The sequence below is a fragment of the Triturus cristatus genome, chromosome 3_1 (genome assembly GCF_964204655.1).
Source record: "Triturus cristatus chromosome 3_1, aTriCri1.1, whole genome shotgun sequence".
In the NCBI taxonomy this organism is placed as follows: domain Eukaryota; kingdom Metazoa; phylum Chordata; class Amphibia; order Caudata; family Salamandridae; genus Triturus; species Triturus cristatus.
In genome coordinates this window covers 214,091,755-214,115,118 of record NC_140583.1, presented here as the reverse complement: position 1 = coordinate 214,115,118, position 23,364 = coordinate 214,091,755, and the positions used below count along the sequence as shown (strand labels likewise).

General features: G+C 46.7%; 1 protein-coding gene across 3 annotated transcripts in view; it reads right to left on the bottom strand.

Moving 5' to 3' along the window:
* Positions 1-23,364, bottom strand: part of SCAPER (S-phase cyclin A associated protein in the ER) — a 3,109,515-nt gene that overhangs the window by 1,387,121 nt on the left and 1,699,030 nt on the right. For all 3 annotated transcript variants that reach the window (XM_085643688.1, XM_085643687.1, XM_085643686.1), the window contains exon 22: positions 13,482-13,547. In XM_085643688.1, the coding sequence (XP_085499814.1) occupies positions 13,482-13,547 (66 nt within the window). The remainder of the gene's footprint in view (positions 1-13,481; positions 13,548-23,364) is intronic.

Here is a 23,364-nt window from a genome sequence, read left to right as displayed (position 1 = left end):
AATGCCATACATGGCATTCAGAAATCCCGAAGGATCCGTACCTGGAGCCGGGAATTGGGGATAAGGAACTGCCCCTGTATCCTCCTGTGGAGCCACCGGCGTCGGCTCCTCCGAATCCTCCACCGGAACCACGGAGTCATCAGGCACCGGGACAGACTCTTCCTGCTCCTGCTCCACATCAGATTCCACCCGACCAGGAGTCGAAGCCTTGGACGGCGCCGGAGACGGCGTCGGGGAACGAGCCGGAGTCCGCTTCGGAGAGGGAGACTTCGAAGACTTATCCGGAGAAGGCGAAGGAGACAAGATCTTGCTCTGACGTCGACGAGGCGAAGCCGATCTCGACCTCTTAGACTTCGAGGACCGACGCCGAGAAGAATGCTTCCTCTTCTTATGGTGCTTCTTCGACTTCGACGACCTCGAAGTCGAAGACTCCCGCCTGGACTTCTCCTTTTTCCTCCCTCTCTTCTCCTCACCGATCTTCTTCATGAAGAGTTTGGTCTTCCTCTCCTTCAGTGCTTTAGGATTCATGCTCCTACAGCACCCGCACTCATCCACATCATGATCAGAAGAGAGACACCATAAACAATTCTGATGCGGATCCGTCATGGACATCAGGCCTCCGCACTCCCTACAGGGCTTAAAGCCCGACTTCCTCGTCGAAGACATTCCGATTTTAACAAGAATACACCACTAGATTACAAAGTATCTAGAGAGCACTGGGAAAAAACCGTTGCGCGTCGACGGCGCGGAAAAAAGGGAACTGACGTCATCACGCCGACGTGGGCTTCTTATGGCTCCGATGACGTCGTACGGAGTCGCGTGCGGAGCCGATGTTTTGTGACGTCGCCCACGTCGACGTGGAATGCTGGGGAAGAAAAGTTCCGTGGAATGCTGGCGCAGGGGATATTCACAAGGTGAGGAATCCACTGGCAGATGTATCCATCAGAAGGGGACTGTACTACTTCCAGGAGTAGTCAATTGTGGTTCTGAAGAATGAGCAGCCCTTGCAGGATCTACTGTCATTGTGCGCTTGACATATTGTGTCAAACATCTGTATATTATGTCCACACTTGTGTACAGTGTACATGGCTTGGGTGCTGTAAGATTTGCTATGTCTGGTGTATGGTCTGTGTTAGACCTGGCACCATTGGCGTGAGTCTCCCTTCCTTTTTTCGCTGTGTCTCCTCTGTTGTTGCTGGTTATAGATGCTCTGGGCGCTGTGCCGCTGCCATTCAGTGCCACAGCGCGAATGCTCCCTTTGTAAAGATGACATATGAATTGGTACATCCATGATTGGCTTATTCAGTTTACCTGTTAGTCCCTAGTAGCGTGGCCGGTGTGTGCCCAGGGCTGGTAAACCGAATGCTGCTGGTGGGCCTGCAGCACTGGTTTGTGCCACCCACAGAAGCAGCTTGTAAAGTGTGTCTCAGACCTGCCACTGCAGTGTCTGCGTGCAGTCCAGAACTGCCATCTTGGCTGTGAAGTGCACCCGCTTCCCAGCCCCTAAAACCTTCCCTTGGCATCATGTAAGCCCCCCTTATGATAGGGCGCATTGTATGTGTAAGGTAGGACATGCCCTGTTGTATGTAGCATGTCCTAGTAGTGAATTACACCCAATTTCGTTTTTCACTACTGTAAGGCTACCTGTTCTCCATAGGCCAGAATGGGAGGTCTGGGCTATTACATCCTATAGTCCTAACTGACCCACAGAACATGGTAGAAAAACGAATCTAGTATGCCCGAGCTCAGAATATTAAAATACATCTTTCAGTGAAGGTTATTTTTATATTCTGGGTTTGAAACTACCACTTTTTAGAGTATAGGTACTTTCTTGCCTAAGCCTTCCAGTTGCTCTGCTATTATGTGTATTGGCTGTCTGGTTTTGGAGGGACAGGGCAGGCTGAGTCAGACCTGGGTTGAATAGAGCGACCTGCCTAGGTGTGAGGGGAGGGGTAGCTCCTGCACTTGAATAGGGCTGTGCCTGGCAAGGTGAAAGCTGGCTCCACCTCCCACTGTGCGTCTGAGGCAGACCCCCTCTTTCTGAAAGGAAGGATGCAGCCTGATCATCAAAGTGCTCCCGGGCTGGGCAAAACTGGTTCTGGCTGGGTTCAGAGGCTTGGGACCCCTAAGAACAAAGACTTTGGGGGTATAAATATTTGTGCACAAACCCCTACAATTGGTATTGCTCCTGGATAACAAGAAGAACCTCTGTCCGTGTGGCTACAAGAATCTGCAGGAGAAGGACTGTCCTTGTGCTTGTGTGCTGTTTCTGGGACTGGCCTGCAGCTGTTACTACTGGACTTCAAGAAGAGGAAAGGAACTTTGATTGGACTTTTATTTCTTTTGCTACAGCAACTACCCAAGGGCTAGGAGAGAGCTAGCCTCCTGCTGGAGTCTCAGGCACATCGGACTCCACCATCAGCCTCCTGTTTCCTCCCAGCGAGGATTACTATCTGCAGGTGAGGCTCCTGTGTGTTCCAGGACCTCTATTTCTACTGTTGAGAAGAGAGCGCTGAAAATCGTCGGTAACCTCCGTTAGCGAGCCGCTGAAGCTGGTGAGCGTGAGAAAAATCGCCGCTCCGCTGTCGCCGAGCGCTCGCTAACCCCGAAGATCGTCGCAGCACCTGTCTGCGGGCCTGAAAACGCCCGCTATCCGAAGATCGTCGCAGCACCTGTCTGCGGGCCTGAAAACGCCTGCTATCTGAAATCATCGCAACAGGATCATCGCAGCGCGGACGCCGAGCGTTCGCCATTTTCCCCGCATCGAATCCGGATCGTCGCTTCCTCGCGGAGCGCCATCTTTGTCAACGCAGCAAGATCGCACACGCAACAGGCTCGGTGCATCATCCTCCCTTCGCGGCAAGGATTTCATCGCATCACCGGCTTAGCGTGAGGAAGTTTGTCGCTTTGTCCTGCCCGCAACCCAGCGCGTCATCCTCCCTTGCGGTAAGGATTCAACGCATCGCTGGTTAGCGTGAGGAAGTTTAACGCTACAACGCCTTAGCGACATTTTTGTTGCTTTGCTCCAGGAACCAGATACTTTGTGAGTAAAAGGGTCGCAGAGACCACTGCCTTGAACTAAACAACATTTTGTGCATCCTGAACTATTTTTCCTTGCAGCATTTCTAAAGTAATTATATTTTTATAGTATTGTGGATTTTTCCTGTTATTGGTCTTGTGATTAAGTCTATATAAAAATACCTATTTTTCATAACTACTTGAGTGGTGTCCATTTGTAGTGTTCATCATTATATTACTGTGTATGGTCATAAATGCTTAACACGCTGCCTCTGAGATAAGCCTAGCTGCTCGTGCTACGTTACCACAGGGTTGAGCAGGGGTTGTCAAAGGGTGTAGGCTGCTTACTCTGACTTAGGAAGAAGGGTCCCTACTTGGACAGTGGCCAGCCATTGCCAACTAGAGACCCCCATTTCTAACAGTCTGTAACCGGCTAAGGCTGGCCATGTTGCTCCCTCATTGCCTAGGAGACCCAGTCGAACATCATTTGTTATGTGTGGTAGGGAACCTTCAAACCAATTTTAGTGTCCGTGAAATGTTAGTGGTATCTCTAATGCTTCATAAGCTGAGTAGTTAGGAGCTGCAACAACAGTAAAAGCATGAAAATTTCTTGATTGTGTATTCACTGCAGGGAATGTAACCCATGAATACAATACCTCTGTCCTGTATGCTTTTTGGGCCTAAACCATGAAGGCTACCTTTCCTCCTGCAAGGGGGAGCCAATGTTGTTGAGACATCTGCATGACTATGTCTGCAGTCCAGCAGTATGTTACCAGGTGCTGCAATTAGCCATTTGAATATGTGGAATTCAGAGAGTGTACCTCTGTGGGGCGATACTTTGGAAGGTTCAACCCTTAACAACGTACAGCCAATACACAGGGGTCGCCTACTCAGATAAGGTGGATTTTTCCCAAACACCATGAACGTCTCCGGTTAATAGGTGAGTAGGGCTCTTTGGGTATACAAAAGTAAACTAGTCAGACGATCCATTGAATAAGAACCCAAGCTAGAATGTAGGTGGCACCATGTCGTATGGTTTTTTACTTTCTCAGTAAAACTGTGCGTTTGTTGGACAACATAAACGTCAAAGCTGTGCAAGACTGATGCTACGCATCCCATCAGGATATGTTGGCCTTAGTCCTACTAGCTCTCAGCGAACCCAATGTACTTCCAACCTGGCAAGGTAATAGGTGCCATGTGTGACCTCCGAACATGACAACCCTGACTCCCAAAAGAAATCGTGGCAACAGATCTAGAAACTTTTAGTTTGGTAACTCATGCATTCCCAAAGAGATAAACAAGAAATATACAATATGGTGTCTCAATATTTATTGAAGCATTATGATTCATGTGTAAAATACAGGCACTGCAATAATCAACAACAGGAAATGGTGAAGAAGATAATCAATTCAACCATTGTGCTGTTACAGAGATTATATAATCGCATGTAAATACTATTATATTTTGAACTCCTACCTAGCGCTACCTATCCTGTGTGCCTAGGGTAGGTGAATCTGCCAGAATCCCTGTAGGACAGGCTTTTCCAACAAGTAGCTTGTGAGTGTAACGCCCTGAACGTCTCAGGATCGTTTAACAGACACGACAATGAGGACGCAACCACTTGTGAAGGGTTAGTTCTTTTAATGAAGGCAAATAAAATACAAAGAACAAACAAAAGTTATAGTCACTGGAATCCTCCAGGCTAAGTACGTTACCAGCCCACAGCACGGATGGTCCTAACCGTCCTCTGCATATACGCCGATCCCGGCGTATGCCAACAGAGGGCAGAAATGAAATGGCCGACAATGCCAATCGGTAGGCTGTGAGGGGCACGAAGAGTGTTGGGGAGAATCGAGGAGTCAGGGAAACACCCAGCCGGGGTCTCTACCTGAAGGGAGCAGCCGCTCAACCTCTTCCTCAGACTGCACCGGGACGCGGAGTCACCTCCTGGTGATGCGTCACCGATACCCCAATCACAAGCAAGAAGACTGAACCGAGAGCAGCCGCTCGATCGATCCTGTGGACTTCCGAGTCTGTAACGCGGCAAACACCTCCTGGTGTGCGTTACAGCTGGCAGTCCCTGTGTCTCTGGTCGGGCTGGGAGTTACGACTCCAACCAGCAAAAGCGCCACTGCGCTTGGACTCAGCCGAGTCAAAAAGCGAAGCTCAATGGTTGACCGGTAGAGCTTCCGGGTCCTTCACAGGTGACGATGGGGCAAGACACGGCCCAGGGAGTAACGACTCGACCTACCTCCGTTCTTGCCTTACTGGAGCACCACTCCGGAACACTGCTCTTCACGAAGCAGGTACGTCGGTGTAAACACAATATCCGACAGCCTTGTACCTCCCGGTTCCTCCCTTTATAGGGCGTGTTTTCCTTGAGTTATGTAACAGCTCTCCTGTTTACATAAGGGCGTGTTTCCCTTGAGTTATGTAACAGCTCTCCTGTTTACATAAGGGCGTGTTTCCCTTGAGTTATGTAACAGCTCTCCTGTTTACATAAGGGCGTGTTTCCCTTGAGTTATGTAACAGCTCTCCTGTTTACATAAGGGCGTGTTTCCCTTGTATGACAGGAATTCTTGACAGTGAGCTACTAGTAGCTCTCCACCTACTTCTAAGTACCTCTAATGTTGCAGCCCAGCCTACTAAATCAGACACTTATGGGTGGCTGAATTAGTCTATGTTGATCAAAATTTAAAAGTGTGTATTCAAGACAAAAACGTGTGTATTTTGAAACCTCGTAATTTCCAAAATATGTTTAAAGCTGATATTTGAGTGATAAACCAGGTGACACTGGAAAGACACATTACTAATAAATACCTTTGTGACAGGTGCATTGCAGCTATGGATGTTATGTCTTACCCATGTAGAGGCATTCCAAATTGATAAAGGCTTATCAACATTACTGCCAACAACCCTGCCTGAACCACTGATGTGATCACTGCTAGACATCTTGCATGTGGTGAATGTAATCTTGTCTGATAGGGTCACTATTATAACAGCTCGGGATGACTTGCATTGAACATAAGTAGCTCTTATTACTGAGAAGGTTGGAGACTCCTGCAGTAGGATGATCTAACTTTCCCATTACCTGTGGGTAAGTGTTATCAGGGAGCCCATCTTGGAGGAGAGTGGGCTTCATCCCTTGCAGGAAATAAACAAGAATTAGCTGGGCTGGAATTCCGGAATGGGGCGAGCTCACAGTGCCAGCGAAATGCTCCTCTAACTAAACAAAGGAGTGATGTCGTTTATATATTAAACATCATCCATGTTGCCATGCCAAAGTCCCAGTCAGGCTGCCGTTATTGATTCTACCCAGACAAAGCTGTCGCCGAGCAAACAATATTAAGCATCAATTAGTGCTGTGAACTTTAGCTTTCGTACAGAATGTTGAAAACTCTGATAATGTGTCTACAAAGATGTGTAAATGTAGGTAAAGTTATTTTAGGGAACATTATCCGTACAAGCAGGCAAGCAAAAGGTGTCAAGTGTCAATGTTCAAAAAAAGATGTCAAGTTTCAAAGTGAGCATGTAAAATGGTGGTGTTCCTGCCCAAGCCTCAATGTGACCACATGACAAGCCAACCACCCACAGAGCCCCCCACCCAAAAAAAATGTTTGTTTTAATTGCTCACTCTTTTTTAAACTTTAATTTCTGTGAAAAGGCTAAAACAGAATTACACGAAATCACAAAAAAACACTTTCTGCCTAAGGATCTAGTTTTTTGCATCTCTGTTCAGTTGTTTTTTCTGTGCCATTGTAAACTGAATGGGAAAAAAAGTATTTTCGGACCCTCTGTTCTTTTTGGTCTGTGCTTGACAAACCACTCGAAATCTTCCCAGGAAGGAGCTGAAGTGGATGAACTCTTTATTTGGAAACTTTTGTGAAGATTTATCAAACGGTGCCAAAGCTATTAGCAAAACCAAAAAGGCTCTTCCTTTGGATACTCTGACTCACATATAACTACACAATGGCTACTGCCACAGTGTAAGATATCTTACACAGTAGCAGTGGCAAAACACTTTTTTCCCCAATGTCATATATATATATATATATATATATATATATATATATATATATATATATATATATTCACTGAAAAAAACAAAGGTTACAAGGACCTTATAATTTTTTTTTTAAACTTAGAAATTCACACAAAAAAACAAAGTTACAGGGACGTTATAGTTAGGGTCAGATTTTACTCACACAAAACAAGAGAAATTCAGCTGTTATAGTTACCTAAGTTAACTATAACTCATGCCCCCGCAATGCACTGCTTATGACCTCACATATTACATCACTCATGCCATGGTCAGTGACATCACTGATGACTTCTCAAATGACATCAGAGATGACATCATCCAGTGACTGTGTGTTTTTAAAATGTTTATGAGTGTTAAATCTTTATACCTAGGTGTATTGGTGAATCAGTGGGTGTATGGGTGACTGTATGGATGACTCAGTGCGTGCATGACTGACTGTATAAGTGAGTGATTAGGTGTCTCGGTGAATGTATGGGTGAGTGACTGGTTGTGTGAATCTGTCAGTCAGGTGATGTCTAAGTGGGTGTATGAGTGTGTTAGTGGGAACAGGAATGGCTATATGGGTGATTGATTGGTTGTCTGACTAACTCTATCATTGTCTGGGTGTCTGTGAGTGTGGGTGGGTGAGGAGGTGTGTGACTGCCTGTATGGATGAGTGAGTGGGTGAGTCAGTGGCTGCATGGGGTAGTGAGTGTGTGTGTGAGAAACCGTATGGGCGAGTGAGTGTTTGTATGGCTGTGTCGGTGATTGAGTGCTTGTGTCAGTATGGGTGAGTAACTGGGTATGTGAAAGGGAGTATAGGTGAGCGACTGGGTATATGAGTGACTTTATATGTGAGTCAGTGAATGTGAGAGCGCCTATATGGATGAGTGCATGCTTCTGTCAGTGACTGTATAGGCGAGTGACTACGTGTTACTATTTGTATGAGTAAGTAAGTGGGTGTGTGTGTGCGTGTAACTGTTCGGATGAGTAAGTGGCTGTGTGAGTGACTGTATGGGTGAGTGTCTAGGTATGTGAGTAGTTCTATGGGTGACTCACTCAGTGTGTCAGTATTTTTTGTGTGTGTGTATGACTGGATATGTCTATGGCTGTATTAGTGAGTGAGTGGGTGGGTGTATGAGTGGCTGTATGAGTGAGCGAGTGGATGTGTGTGAGTAGATCTATGCATCAGTGAATGGGTGTGTAAGTACTGGTATGGCTCTGTGAATGGGTTTGTGTATGGTCGTGTGGCAGTGGGTGTATAAAAGATTCTATAAGGAGTGTGAGTGGGTTTGTCAAATATGCTGTGGATGTCATCAGTTATGTCATCAGTGATGTCATTTGAGAAGTCATCAGAGATGTCACTGACCAGGTCATGAGTGATGTAATATGTGAGGTCATAAGCAGTGCATTGCCGGGGCGCGAGTTATAGTTAACTCAGGTAACTACAACGGCTGACTTTCTCTGGTTTTGTATGAGTAAAATCTGACCCTAACTATAACATCCACATAACCTTTGTTATTTTTGTGTGAATTTCTACGGCTTTTTAAATGCTAATTCCTAACAATAACGTCCCTGTAACCTTTGTTCCAAGGTCTTTTACCGTTTGCAGAGTGGTGGAGAAAGGTGCTGGCCTCCGACCAGCTCTCAGGAATTCTGATGCTTAGGAGGTAACAGGAGGGCTTCTTGGCCCCCAAGGTCCTTCTGGAGCAAAGAAGACTTTATCCCCCAACTAATAGTGTTCCAGAAGGCACGTTTGCAGAGTGGTGGAGAAAGGGGAAATGTCAACTGACAACTGACAACTTCTCAACTATCCTACTGTGTGGGACTTACTGGAGGTAACAGGAGAAGTAGTTGATATATAATATACATATATACATACATATATATATATATACATACATACATACACACACACACACACACACACACAAACAATCTTTTTATCATCTCATGGTGAAGATGTGTTCTTTCTATAAAAGAAAAAATACTCAATATTCCCCTCCAGTTCTTAGACACCATGGATGTTAATTTTTGTTACCAATAGGACACAGTTCAATTACAACCCTCCATGCTTCGGACAGACATCCTGTTCTTGTCAATAATCAGAGGAGATGTATGTACCACTTTCTGTAAGCAGTCCCCCACATATCCCAGCTGCTCTGGGTGACCCTCGCTGCATTGGCCCTCTATCCATGCACTGCATCTGGGTCTGAGGGTGAAACATCATTGCTTTACAACTTGAAATAACTTCAGCATTGCTACAACATTTTTGTTACAGCTTAATCTCAGGTACAGATATATTAGAAGCCAAAGAGGATGTAGTGGGCATCATTACCAACACCACCTCTGCTAACCCAACACAATCCAATATCAAATCTAAAGTGTTTCTTTCTAATCATACAAGTAAAACCTGATTACTCATCGAGGAATGTGTGATGATAAGAGTCTGTACCAGAAAGAGTGTGACCAAAGGTAGAGACTACTAGCCACAGAGTCCTCATCTTTTGGACAGATGCAAAAGCAGTTCCTATTTGGAGGTGGATGGACTCAACTCAGGAATTCCTGCAGGACAAAGTAGGCAACATGCCCCTCTCTGCAAACCTGACTAACCAGACAATAGTCCTTCATGAGCATATGAGGGGACACCCACGTAGCCACCTGGCAAATGCCTACAACGGGGAGTCCATGTGCCAACGCAGTGGTAGCAGCTGTGGGACTAATAGAATGAGCATGCAGTCCTTCTGGAGGCTGCTTTTTAGTCAATGCACAATCCAACAGGAGATGGTTCTCCTCTGAACAGCTCTGCCTTTTTTTGCTCCAGAGAACCAAACAAAGAGCTGGTCATACATTCAGCGGTTATTGGTACCATGTATGTGGAAGGTCAGCGCTCACTTGGGGTCCAAACAATGGAGTCTTGTCTCCTCTTTAGAGGGGAGAGACAGAGCACAGAATGCCAGCAAGGTGATGTGTTGACTGATATGGAACGCTGTTACTACTTTAGAAAATAAAGATCCCCATGTCCGCAAAAACAGTTTGTCTGGGGAGAAGGTGGTATGGCAGGTTGAAGGTCACTCATACCACAATTATGTTACGGTGACAAAGAACACTGTCTTGAGGGTGAGGAGCTACAAGCAACAGCTGTTAAGCAGCTCAAATTGAGTGCAAATCAGAAAAGTGAGGACCAAGTTATGGCCCCACTGGGCCATGGTGAAGGTAGCGGGAAGAAACTATTGTCGTAACCCTTTCAAAAAGCGCATTACAACTGAAGACTTTAAAAAAGACGCTGGGCAACAAAGAGGCCGAAAGATACCCTTTAACTTTGCTTAGAACAAGGCATTGCTGGTCTAGGGACAAAACAAACAACAAAACATCAGATTACTTGGTCTGGAGGGGGTCTATCTACAAAGTACTGCACCAAGCCACATATCAACAAAAGGCATATACAGTGTTTTGTTGAGGGCCCCCAAGTTGGCATCAACCACCTCTGGAGGATGGTCAGAGCTGTTCAGCTATCATCAATCTATTTACAAACATTAAGGTATATACTGTGAAGGCCTGTGTGCAGAACTCTGCTCTGTTGCTGCGACCTCCTGGAGGGGCAGCCAGATCGGATGATAGATGCTCAAGCCCAGGAAATCTGGATACCATACTCTCTGTGCCCAATCTGGAGCCACTAGGATGACTTGGGCCCGGTTCATCCTGATCTTCTTGAAGACTCTGGGCAAGAGTGGTATCAGCGGAAAGGCATACAGGAGTCCCAAGTTCCACTAGAGGCAGAACATGTCTTGAAGGAGAGATGCAGTGGAAAATACAACGTGCAGAAGTGCTGACATTGTGTGTTCTCAGCTGTGAGAAACAGATCTCATTATCTCCTAAGCACAAACAGCGGAGTTTGTCCGCCCTGAATTCAATGATCCTGTCAGGAAGATTCCTTGGCGATCCAGTTATTTCCAGAGGCGCAGGGCCTCTTGGCACTAAGTATGCAACTCCATCCTACCCTGTTTGCTGCAGCACCACATGGTGGTACTGTTGCATATGAGCACCTGATCGTCCTTCCTTTGATGGCTGTAAGGAAGGCTTTCAAAGCACAGATGGCCCTCATCTCCGGAAGGCTGATGTGAAACATGGACTCTACCGGAGACCAGAGGCCTCTGATGTGCACTTCTCCCAGATGGCCTGCCCAACCCTGCAGCGATGAATCAGAGACCACTGTCATCTCTGGGTGGGGAAGGGAAAAAGGACTGCCACTGACCCAATTGCTTTCCAGTTTTCACCACTGCAGGTTTTCTTCAGTCTCCTCTGAAATATGAACGTAGTTGAGAGGTTTTCTTGATGTTTGGCCCACTGAGACTTCAGATCCCACTGCAGAGCCCACATATGCCACCTGGTGTGCTCGACCATCAGAATTCAGGAGGCCATCAGTCCCAGAAGCCTCAAAGTCGACCTCACTAAAATCCAGGACAGAAGCCTAAAGATCGGGGTCATAGCCTAAATGCCCTCGACTCTCTTTCCTGGGGGAAAGGTACAAAACCGAACCCTGTCCAAAATGGCACCAATGAAGGGGGGCGTCTGAGAGGGAGTCAGGTGTGACTTCTGCACATGGATAGTGAATCGCAAATGTTAACAGGAGGTGATGACTGCATGGGGCGAACCCACCTTTAACAGTCAGTTGACGAGGTAGGAGAAGACTGTGCCCATGACCTACTAAGAGGTTTTACCACTACACCATTACGTTTGTGAACACCTGAGGGCAGTGCCCCTCAGGTGTTCACAAAAGTCTCACCAGTGTGAGACCAAAGGGAATCACAGCAAACTAAAAATGCTCATTTCCCTCTACAAACTGCAAGTAGTGCCAATGGATCTGCAGAACAGGTAAATGGAAATAGGCTTCCTGAAGGTCCAACGATAACATTCAGTCTCCAGAGCTGAGGGCAGACAAGCCCTGGGTCAGTGTGAGCATTTAAAATGTTTCTTTTGAGAGGAAGTTGTGGAGAGGGTGCAGGTCTAACATAGTATGAAGGCCTCCTTTATTCTTGGGCACCAGAAAGTAGTGGGAATAACAACCACGCCCCATCTTGATAGCCCCTTTGGCCAAAAGGGCTTGTACTTCTTGTCCCAAAATGGAAAGCTGATCCTCTGTCAGTCGCTGGGGTGACAGAGAAAGGTGCAGCTGTGCATGGCCGCGCAAAACTCTTTCGATCTGCTTAGGAGTGGCAGACGGCACGAGAAAAACTCAGACAGTGCCGGAACAAGTTGTGTGATCGGCTCCAAAATCGAATGACTTTAGAAGCAAGATCGAGATGTATGGTGCTGCCCCCAAGCCTTCTCAGGGGAGTGTGAGTGACGAGAAGGGGCAGAGTCCCACTTAGATTTCTTGTGTCTTTTCTTTGACTTACCCAAACATTTTAATCAAGAGGAAGACTGACCCCCTAGAAAAACTTCTGGATCTTGAAAGGAACCAGGCCCAAACTTTCGACCTGGATCGGTGTCATGACGAAGTCTTTTGGTGCTGGCAATGTACAATTTTGGCTCGTAGTCTGGTTCGGCAATCGAGTTCAACAACTCGCAGTCACTGCAGGCCTTAGAGCCGTGGCTCACCTACAGGCACCATAGGCAAATTTGGTGCGGATCTGTCGCAGACATTTACTTGCAACAGTCCTTACAAGGCTTAAAAACTGTTGTTTTGGAGGTGATATGTCCCTTACACACTGTAAACATTTTTTGGGTTGGGGTAATGGTCTCTTGAGAGATGAGAGGTAGCTCTGGCGCGGGGTTTGTTTTTGACGTCACACGGAAGTGGCACCTATATAGGCTCTACACATCACTTCCAGACCAGAACAGCGTCAGTGTGGAGCTATATGGTGCTACCTAGCAGCGAGCAGAGGAAATGATGAAAAGGTTTCGGACACCTAGAGAATATTCAAAAGGTGAGGAATCTTTGGCTAGAAATCACTATCAGAAATGATTATACTGAAAATTCACACAGAAATGGGATTCCGTGTCCATAAGAGCAGGTAGCAGGTTGCTAGGTGAAATTCATTCAACCACAGATTCCAGGCTACATGTGTAATATTTTGAACTGATTGTATGGGCCATGTTATTTGGTGTAATATCACTGTAGACTGCAGCTTTCTACATGATACAAAACTATATGAAAGCTTCATATTCAGTTGAGCAAGTAATTAAACATCAGTGTTGGGCAGAAGGATACTGCAGAATATGTATAGGTTATTACTTTATTAGAAGGATCTTTGACAACATACTGCCAAATAAATTCTTAGCTTAGAAAACAATAGAGATGATATGTTTCTTATAAAAATAACTAGTGGCACAGTAGTAGTACATACAACATTATTTTAGTAAATAAGAAAAAAAGTGTGAATGGTACATTAGCCATGGGTAAGCTTTTATTAGAATTGAAAGTCAGATTTGTGCTTACTTTGCTTTGTACGGTGACTCAGAGGTCGAATTCTTTGTCTCCATTAACGTCTCATATTCTTTCGCTCTGGTGGGGAAAAAATAAACAATTGTTCCTATTGTCCAAATCAAGCTTCTATTCTTTTTATGAGTATAACTTGCTTACTTACTCTTAAAAGAAATGTCACTATTGCAGCGTTATTCTGATGCCATGGACTAACCTGTTTTAAGAAAAGCATGCATGAACGTACTCGGGATAATCTTCAGCAAGAACAAGGTTGTGGAATAGTGGCTTTCAACGTGCCAGCACAAAACGGGAGGCTGCTTTCCACACAGACTCAACGTCAGCGTGCAACAGGAACGTGGCTACTTCCAGAATGGCTACGCGATGATAGAGCACCCACTTAACACTGTGTGGCCATGATTCCTGAGCTGTGATTGTAGCAAGTTAATTCCACAGTCATTAGTATGCAGCGCACGTGATGACCGACACCACATGCTGCATCAATGAGAAAATCACAATAGTGTAACACAGGACTGCAGTCTTCATGAGGGTAAGGAGTAAATTCCCTGTCTCACACGGACTTACTAGGTGAGCTGGAAACCTTCCACATAAGTTTCCAGGCCTTTGACTCCAGGCTCTTTTCACACCCAACCTATTCTAGGCTTCAGAGTCTAAAAAAGACAGAAAAGGCCCGAGTGTCTCAAGGCAGGCACCTTAATGAGTGTCAAATAACGGCATATTGATGTTCTTCTCTGTACTTTGCACGGAGATTTTATGCACTGTTATTTTTAAATGGGATTGTACTTTTTTGATCACTGTTTTATTAGATCGAATAAAGTTATTGACTGACTGATTGAGCTCCTTCACAACTTTAAGCTTGGGAGATCTAAATCTGACCTAGACCAGAGAACCATCTCCAATTTCTTGGAATGGCCCTCTGTGAACTCAAGAGCAAGGTCAACACATCTGCTTTGTGCCTACATGCTATCCTATACGAGTAGATCCCAATAAAACTAAGTGGCTCAGCACTCTGCAAGCATGCTCAGAATTACAGTTTGTACCAGCACTCATTTGTGAGATCATTCCTTTGGCTCTGGGTTGCTATATCATCACTTTGGCGCTGCAACCCCTTTATCACCAACACCCTACTCCTACCAGCAGCTCTATCAATATCTGTGTCACTCCAATCTGCCTCTAAGCTTTACCTCAGCACACATCCCATATCTAACCAAACCCTAGCTCTTGCTACTGTATCGCTACTCACCCCTTCCCTGCACTACCTAATGTAAAACCTCCACTCGTGTGCCACTTCTTTGTAAGTAATGACTAAACTACTTCTCTTCAGAAATGAACTCTCTGGAGGATATCCTATCTACCTGCAGATTCCTCAACTATTAAATATCGATTGGCACCAGACTGGATCTAAAATTTAGCAATAGCTTTCCTGCACTGGTAGGTGGCGTTTGATCCATGACATATAGGTAACAGCCAAGACATGTCATCAACAGACCCCTAAAGCACCACTCCAGCACCCTGACACAGAGACAAGGTTGCTTAATTAGATAGTGACAATTCTAACTTTAAACCTTATTAATTAGATGACTAAAACCATTCTTGAGAATAAAGAAGTGTGTGGCAACGTTGAGCAATATGCAAGTAGACACCAGAAAGAACTTTACCACAGGTAAGTACCTTGTTCTTCTGATGGATACTTCTACCTGCAGATTCTTCCCCTCCCGAATCCAAGAAATAATTCTTGGAAAACAAACGAAGAGAACACCATGTCTCTGCACAACATACTTGCACTATGGCTACAACCCTGGCCAGTGCTGAAGATGATGCTTTTGCTCTTGTACAGTGAGCAATGAAAATTTTTGGTTGTTCCTTTCTGGAAAGGACATAACAGATTTTAATTGAAAGAATGATCCACCAGGACAGAGTCCTCTTTTGGACCACCCTACCCATTTTGTTACCCACATATCTGACAAAAAGTTGTTAGTCGTTTCTGAAGTCGTTAGTTTTGTCAATTTAGTATCTGACCATTCTATGGGAGTCTAAGCAATGCATTCTTCACACATGGACTGCGAGAGAGGACCAACCTAGTTGCATTCTCTCAAAATAATATCCATACACAAAAGGACAACCAGGTGAAAAAAGAAGAAGAGGGAAACCACTTAGAAGTCCAGCTGGGAAATCCAAAGATTTTGGAGTAAACTTATGACTCCAACGGTCCAGTTTCCTTTAAGGACGGCCTAGCATGAACAGAAACTTGTTCGGCAGTGGTCTGAACAGCTCGTCCTGCTATAAGCGGAATTGAATCCTTGGAGTCATGAGTACTACTGCCCCTACTGGATGGAGCCCACCTGGGATAACGAAACAGCACTTATTAAATATCCTAAAAGATTACCCTGAGACTTCCTCAAACCTATTTGACTTTCCAATTCAAGAGGTCAGTATACGCTTGATGGGAGCTTTAAGTTACACCGAGTTGTAATATTACAAGGCTCCTTTCGATTGGCGTACAGACCCTTTGGAGTCTGAAGGATGCTATGTCTACTGTTTTTGACCAGTTGCTATCAATACCTTTGGCAGGAGCTTTGTAACGCACCTACTCCCAATATCTAGATACCAGTAACCACGAGCCTTGAATGAATTGAACCTAAAATAGCCTCTACAACGTCAATTTGGAAACCAGAATAGATTGAACCTGCAGACCCCTACTGCACATAGGTACCTCTGATATTAGAAGGGCCCATTTCGGGTAACCGCCTTACGCCTCATTTATTAATGTGCATGGAGTGCTGTAGAGATAGACAGGGACACATACATACAGCTCTGAAGATGGCCTCAAACTGACATGTGCTACTAATGCTCAATTAAAACCCTGTACTTGTTTTTAAATATGCCCATGGTAACCTTTTAATAAATAGTAATTATTCTTGGGTATACCTGGAGGCATTTTTAATACTCTTTTCTCAACTGGATCCCTGCTTTTTCTAGAAAGATATTTTATATAAGAACTCCCATTTGTGGGTGAGTCCGCCCTGGTGGTACTACTCTACCAAGGGATGGAAAGGCCCAGCTGATGAAGCATGCCATTATCTAGTAGATGAGATGCCTACTCCAAAATCTTTAGATTTCCCAGTAGAACCTTTTAGCGTTTCCCTCATTTCTTCTTTTTTCGCATGGTTGCCCTTTTGTATATGGAGTCTACGTAGTGCAGCCTCTCTTTCACCTTCGTGGAATGAGCAGAGGAAAAAAACCTGGAAAACATAACGCACTGGCTTATACTGAATAGTGAAACTGCCTTTGGAAGATAAAATACTTTTTCTGAGGACCAGCTTGTCTGCAAAATACAATAAGATGGAGGCTGAACACCCAGCACTTGCAATTGACTTGCTTGCCAAGCTGACTCAATGGTTACCAAAAACACTGTCTTTAATGTCAAAAGCAGTCAGTGACAGATATGCAGAGGCTCAGATGGAGCACCCACCAAGAATGTTGGAACAAAATTAAGGTCCCACTGAGAAATAAAGAAAGGGAAAGGATGGAATATGTTTTAAAGCCCATTTAGAAAATCATAACTACCGTGGACTTCAGCGGAGATCGGCCAACGAACCTGCCAGATGCTGTGGCATTCAAGTGGTCTGACACCAGCAATAATGAGCCTGCCTTAAATGGCCAATCATCCAGGTAAGTAAATACCTTACCCCTGGACTTGCATTGATGTGCAGCCAGCAACCACTGCCAAATGCCAATCTTCCTGGTGAAGACACTGGGTGCTGCTGATAATCCAATCCTGGGGACTGATAATGAATAGAGCATATCACAAAACACAGGTACCACTTGTGTGACTGCAGGATCAGTATGTGGAAATAATGGCACTGCCAGTGAAAGGACACTATCCAGTCTTCCAGTTCCAGGACTGAAAGCACATGAGTTTGGGGCAGCATTTTGAATTTCTTTTCGCAAAGGAAGGAATGTAAGACTCTGAGATCCAAAATTGGATACAGAACGCCATCCTTTTTGTGAATTAGGGAGAACCAGGAGTCAAATCCTTGCACAATTTCTTGTTCTGTGACCAATTTCTCCACCCTTTTTTGCAGTAGTGCCTCAACCTTCTTCTGGAGGATTTGAGTGCGGTCAGCTGATTTGGAAGAACAAACTAACCATACAAAATCTTGTTCTGCACTTGCAGTCAGCTAACTATCCAGTGTTTGTCAACAGACTGCCCAAGTGCCATTACTTGCTACAGACACTATTAAGCATATTATGTAAGGGAATATAAACTGAACTCATGATTGTGGTGGCCAGTGCTCTCTGGTCTCCAATGGACTATCTGGGTACTGAACAGGTATGGAATCTCCATATGGAACATCCTATCACAAGGGGTGTTGGTGATTTAATGACTTGTACAGCCCTGGAAACATGAAAAGTTATAATGAACAAGTTACTTTCCTTCGGTAACGATATATCTGTAAGAAACATAGGTTAGTTTTAGATTCCTTACCTTAGAATTACCCCCAGGTGTCAGACTGGATCCTAAAAGTTTTTCATCAGCAGTACCCTCTGCGCGTCGAAAGGTGGCGTTGGTTGGTTCCGCGTCCGGCGTTGGCGTCGTGGTTGCTACTTAGACTCTGCCCTCGTCAGTTCAGTACGCGACATTCCGTGCCAGAAACGCAGAGCCATGCAAGACACTGACCACTTGTGCACAAAACTATGGCCCTGAAAGGACGACCTTAACCTTAGAAATCAGTTCACAGAACGGGGAGGATGGGTGGGGCGGTAAGGAATCTATAACTAACCTATGTTTCTTACAGTTATATCGTTACCGAAGGTAAGTAACTTATTCATATGAAAGAAACAGTTAGTTATAGATTCCTTACCTTAGAATAGATACCCCAGCAATACCAACCCCGGAGGTGGGTCTGGGAACCAAGATCACACAAGTAAGTCCTGGAGAACAGAACGGCCAAAGAAGCCGTCTCTCTGGACTTAGCTGTCCAGGCAGTAGTGTTTCGTAAACGTGTGCAGCGATGCCCACGTAGCTGCCTGACAGATGTCATGTAGAGGGACTCCTCGTCCCAAAGCAGTAGAGGCTGCCGTTGCCCTGGGGGAATCGGCGCTTAGCCCAACTGGAGGCTACTTTTTTGCAAGAGAATAGCAGGCTTTAATACACAAAACAACCCATCTAGAGATGGTCCGCTTGTGTACGGCCCGAACTTTCTCGCCGCCTACGTAGCCAACACAGAGAGTTAGTAATCCACCTGCAACTGTTTTGTGCGATACAGATAGAAGGAAAGCGCACATTTTGGGTCCAGACGGTGGAGCCTCTCTTCCTCTTTCGAATGATGCGGAGACTGAAAGAAGTTGGGCAAAGTGATGGTTTGCTCAATGTCCCACTGAGGCATTACAAAGGGGATAGGAGGAAAGAGATGAATAATGCCTTTTAAGAAACGATTTACAACAGGGGACTTGAAGAGAGAAGGTTGATCAGGAAGGCTTAGAAAGGCAGAAATGGCCGAGAGATAGCACTGATAGTGCCCAGAGCAGAGCCCTGCTGGGCCAAAGAAAGGAAGAACAAGAGAACCTCAGAAAGAAGGGCAGAAAGGGGATCCACAGCCTTTGCTGCGCACCATGCCACAAATTTGTTCCATCAGCAGGTGTACACCGTCTTAGTGGAGGGACGCCTGGCTGCCAAGATCACATCACAGACTTCGGAAGGCAAGTCAAACGACAACTGCTGCCGCTCAATCTCCATGCAAAGAGGTGAAGGCGGGACAGGTTTGGGTGGAGGGCCGTTCCCTGCTGCTGTGACAGAGGATCCTCCCGAAGTGGCAGCGAATCGGAGGATCGATGGCCCATGTTGAGTAGCTCAGGATACCAGACTCTTTGTGGCCCATACGGAGCCACCAGAATGACTTGGGCCCGGTCGCGCTTGATCTTCTTCAGCACTCTGGGCAGAAGTGGTATAGGCGGAAAAGCGTACAACAGACCGTTACTCCACTCGCAACGAAAAGCGTCACATAGGGAGTGCCGCCTTGGAAATTCCAACGTGCAGAATTGCTGACATTGCGCGTTCTCTTCGGTGGCGAATAGATCTAACCAAGGCTCTCCCCACTGTTGAACGAGACCTTGCACCACCTCCGAATGTAGACGGCATTCGTGATCCATCATGCACTTGCGGCTGAGTTCGTCCGCCCTGGCGTTCAGAGAATCTGCTAGGTGAGCGGCCACCAAAGTCATCTGCGGCGTTCCACAAGGGTCATCGCTAAGCCCCACCCTCTTCAACGTCTACATGAGCCCCCTCGCAACCATCGCACGTCAACACAACCTCAAGATCATCACCTACGCCGACGACACCCAGCTAATCCTCTCCCTCACCAGCGACCCGGACGCCGCCAGAGCCAGCCTACACGAAGGGATGAAAGACGTCGCCGAATGGATGAAGAACAGCCGCCTGAAACTGAACTCAGACAAGACGGAGGTCCTCATCCTGGGATCATCACCCGCCGCCTGGGACGACTCCTGGTGGCCCCCCGCCCTGGGAGCCACCCCCAAGCCAACGGACCACGCACGCAACCTAGGCTTCATCCTGGACTCCTCCCTCTCGATGACCAGACAAGTCAACGCCGTCTCGTCTTCATGCTTCAACACCTTGCGCATGCTTCGAAAGATCTTCCGGTGGATCCCCACGAGACCAGGAAGACGGTCACCCAGGCCCTCGTCACCAGTCGGCTGGACTACGGGAACGCCCTCTACGCCGGCACCACCGCAAAACTCCAGAAGAAACTCCAACGGATCCAGAACGCCTCAGCACGACTCATCCTGGACATCCCCCGACACAGCCACATCTCCAGACACCTGAGAGACCTGCACTGGCTCCCCGTCAACAAAAGAATCACGTTCCGACTCCTCACCCACGCACACAAGGCCCTCCACGACCTGGGCCCCAAGTTACTCAACAGCCGCCTGACCTTCCACAAGCCCACCCGCCAGCTCCGCTCCTCCAGCCTCGCTCTCGCCACCATCCCCCGCATCCGCAGAGCCACCGCCGGAGGAAGATCCTTCTCCTACCTGGCAGCCAAGACATGGAACTCCCTCCCCATCCACCTCCGGACAACGCAAGACCATCTCGCCTTCAGGAAGCAACTCAAGACCTGGCTGCTCGAGCAGTAGCGTTCTCCCCCCCCCCCCCCGCCCCCCCAGCGCCTTGAGACCCTCCGGGTGAGCAGTGCGCTATACAAATGCTTATGATTGATTGATTGATTGAAGTAGCGCCGGTGTGCGGTAGGACGGGGATGTGAAAACAGGCGTCCTGCAAGTCCAACGCTACCATCCAGTCTCCAAGGTCGAGGACAGACCAGACCTGAGCTAACATCAACATTTTGAACTTCTCCTTCTGGAGGAAGCTATTGACGCTCCTGAGGTCCAACAGAGGACGCAGAAGTGGGAATAGCAACCACGACCTACTTCTGGGGCAGGAACGCGCTTGATGGCTCCCTAGGCCAAGAGAGTCATAACTTCCTGCGATGGTACTGAGGTGGCATGGCTGGAGGGATAGCTTCGAAGGGGAGGGAGAAGCCCCTTCGAACTATCTGCAAACCCACCTGTCCGACGTGATGGTGCGCAAGTGGTGGAGGTGATGGCGGATCCTGCCGCACACTGGCGATTGATGGGCCTGAAAGGTCGGATTAGGAAGCTTTTGAGGTGAAAGCAGAGGGGGGTTGGTGGACTGGCCCGCTCGCTGGCCGCCAGAACCACGGCGGTGGTTCCCATGTCCCCTGCCGCGCAAAGGTTGTGCAGCTTGCGCCGGCCTGTGGCTCTGGGCGGGACTTAGTGGGGCACCCCTTCCGTAGTCACGAAAGGGGCGAAAAGCAGAGTGCGAAGGGCGAGTGGAAAGGCCCAAGGACTTAGCCATAGCCCGTGAGTTCTTGAAATGCTCTAGAGCGTGGCCTGCTTTGTCGCCAAAAAGCGAACGGCCATCAAAGGGCATGTCCAGAAGAGCGCTCTGGACATCCCCAGAAAAGCCAGTCGATCTCATCCAGGCGTAGCGACGAAGTGTGGTACTTTGAAATTTGGGACCGCGTAGGAGACAGGGCCCTACCCCTGTTTATTCCGGTATTAGCAAACTGCGAATGGTCAATGCGGTATGTACAAGTGCTTTGTATAACGTTTCATTGTTAAATGCACTATGTATACGATATTCTACATTGACTTTGTGGGTTCCATCTTGGAGCGGTGGCCATCTTATGGTTGCCCTCACATAGGCTACACATTACGAACAAATATGGGCCTTTAGATCACATGTGCTTTATTTGACTTCTCTATGACCTGTGTAGCTTGGCTCCGCTGCCCCAGGTCAGTCCGGTCTCACGAGCTCCCCGTCCTACGGCCACCTGCGATTAGCATCAGGGTTTGACACACCATAAAACCTTTTCTTCCCACACAAGCCTCTGGCTAATCTCTTTCACACCTGACTGTTCCTGCTTTATGGCTTGTTTTACAAACAGGAGCTGCCCGTGTTTATTGGGGTTTGTTGATATCTGATGTGGGATCTGAGCCTTGCTGGGTAAATAATTGTGGGCTGGCCTAACTGGAATGTGGGATGGTCATCATGACTCTGCCTTTTCGTTTGTAATGTATACATGTGAATGACCATATCGTAAAACAAGGAATGTGTGCCTGAAGCATGATATTTTGTATTTAAGGAGAAGCCCGTTTTCTGTAAGTTAAGCAGTCTCTTGAGAACATACATTGTGCTGTACTTCTCGGACACCTGTAATTGGTCTGCAGCCAATAAACTGATCCTTGACTTCACCTAGAAGACTCTGTGTTTCTGTGGGTCTGAAACAGGAAGAACCCGAAGTCTTAGGGTGTGTTCCCCTGCACCGCTGGGCTTTAAAATCCCAGTACTTCAGTTGGCGCCCAACTCGGGACGATTTCAGCGGTACCGGTCCAAGCCAGAGGTTCGTGAGGAGCTTCGTGTGGAAATTCTGGAGGAAGGCTGCCACTTCATCGACCCCTGCATGTCGACGTGGTCCAAAAGTCTTTTTTGCGAGGTTCTCCGCGTCCCGACGGCTACGAAGGACTGCTGCCCTGATTAATCGCCCTGCTTTGGACCCTTGACGATTTTTGGTAGAGCGAAACAATCGAGAGAGTCTTCTGGTGACGCTAAAGATTATCGATATTCAGTTAAGTATAAGTGGAGCGTCTCCCAATTTGTTTGGTATCCTTCGGGATCGCTTTGATTTGGTGCTTGCAAGTCCCAAAGTCAGAGGACTCGTGTATTCACGAGACTATCGTAATCGATAATCCTTTGACGTTTGAAACTAGACTAGTGAGCGAAGATGCCTGGTTCTAGTGTATTTGGAAGATTGTTTTGTTTGGGTTGTGGAAGGGATTTCCAGTTAGAGGATTCATGTCCGGTTCCTCCAATTGGAACTCCAACTTATGAACTTTATGTAAAACATGGCGTGGGCCCCATTGCATATAATGATGTATGGATCCGATACACCAGAAAGGACGGTGTTTTAAAATGGCCCCAAAATGGTAGTTTCGATACAGATATCTTAGATAATTTGGAAGTTAAATTGTTTAAAAAGAAAGCCCGGCCGGCGATGTTTGATTCTTTCCGCCTATGGCGAAAGGAAGCCAAACAGAAGGAAATTAAGCTAGCAAAAAGGAATAAGAGGGAAAGAAATGCAAGCAGCTGTGCAGTTTAAAGATAATGAGGAGGAACAAATGAATGAGCAATTACATAGACAGCGCAAACTAGGGATCGATAAATGTTACCCTGTTTTGTCACCCCTTGTGCAAGATGAAACCAAAGAGAATGAGAAAGATTCCCTAATGTCCCATCTCCTAAGTTCGCCACCCCCGTATGCGCAAAATGCCACAG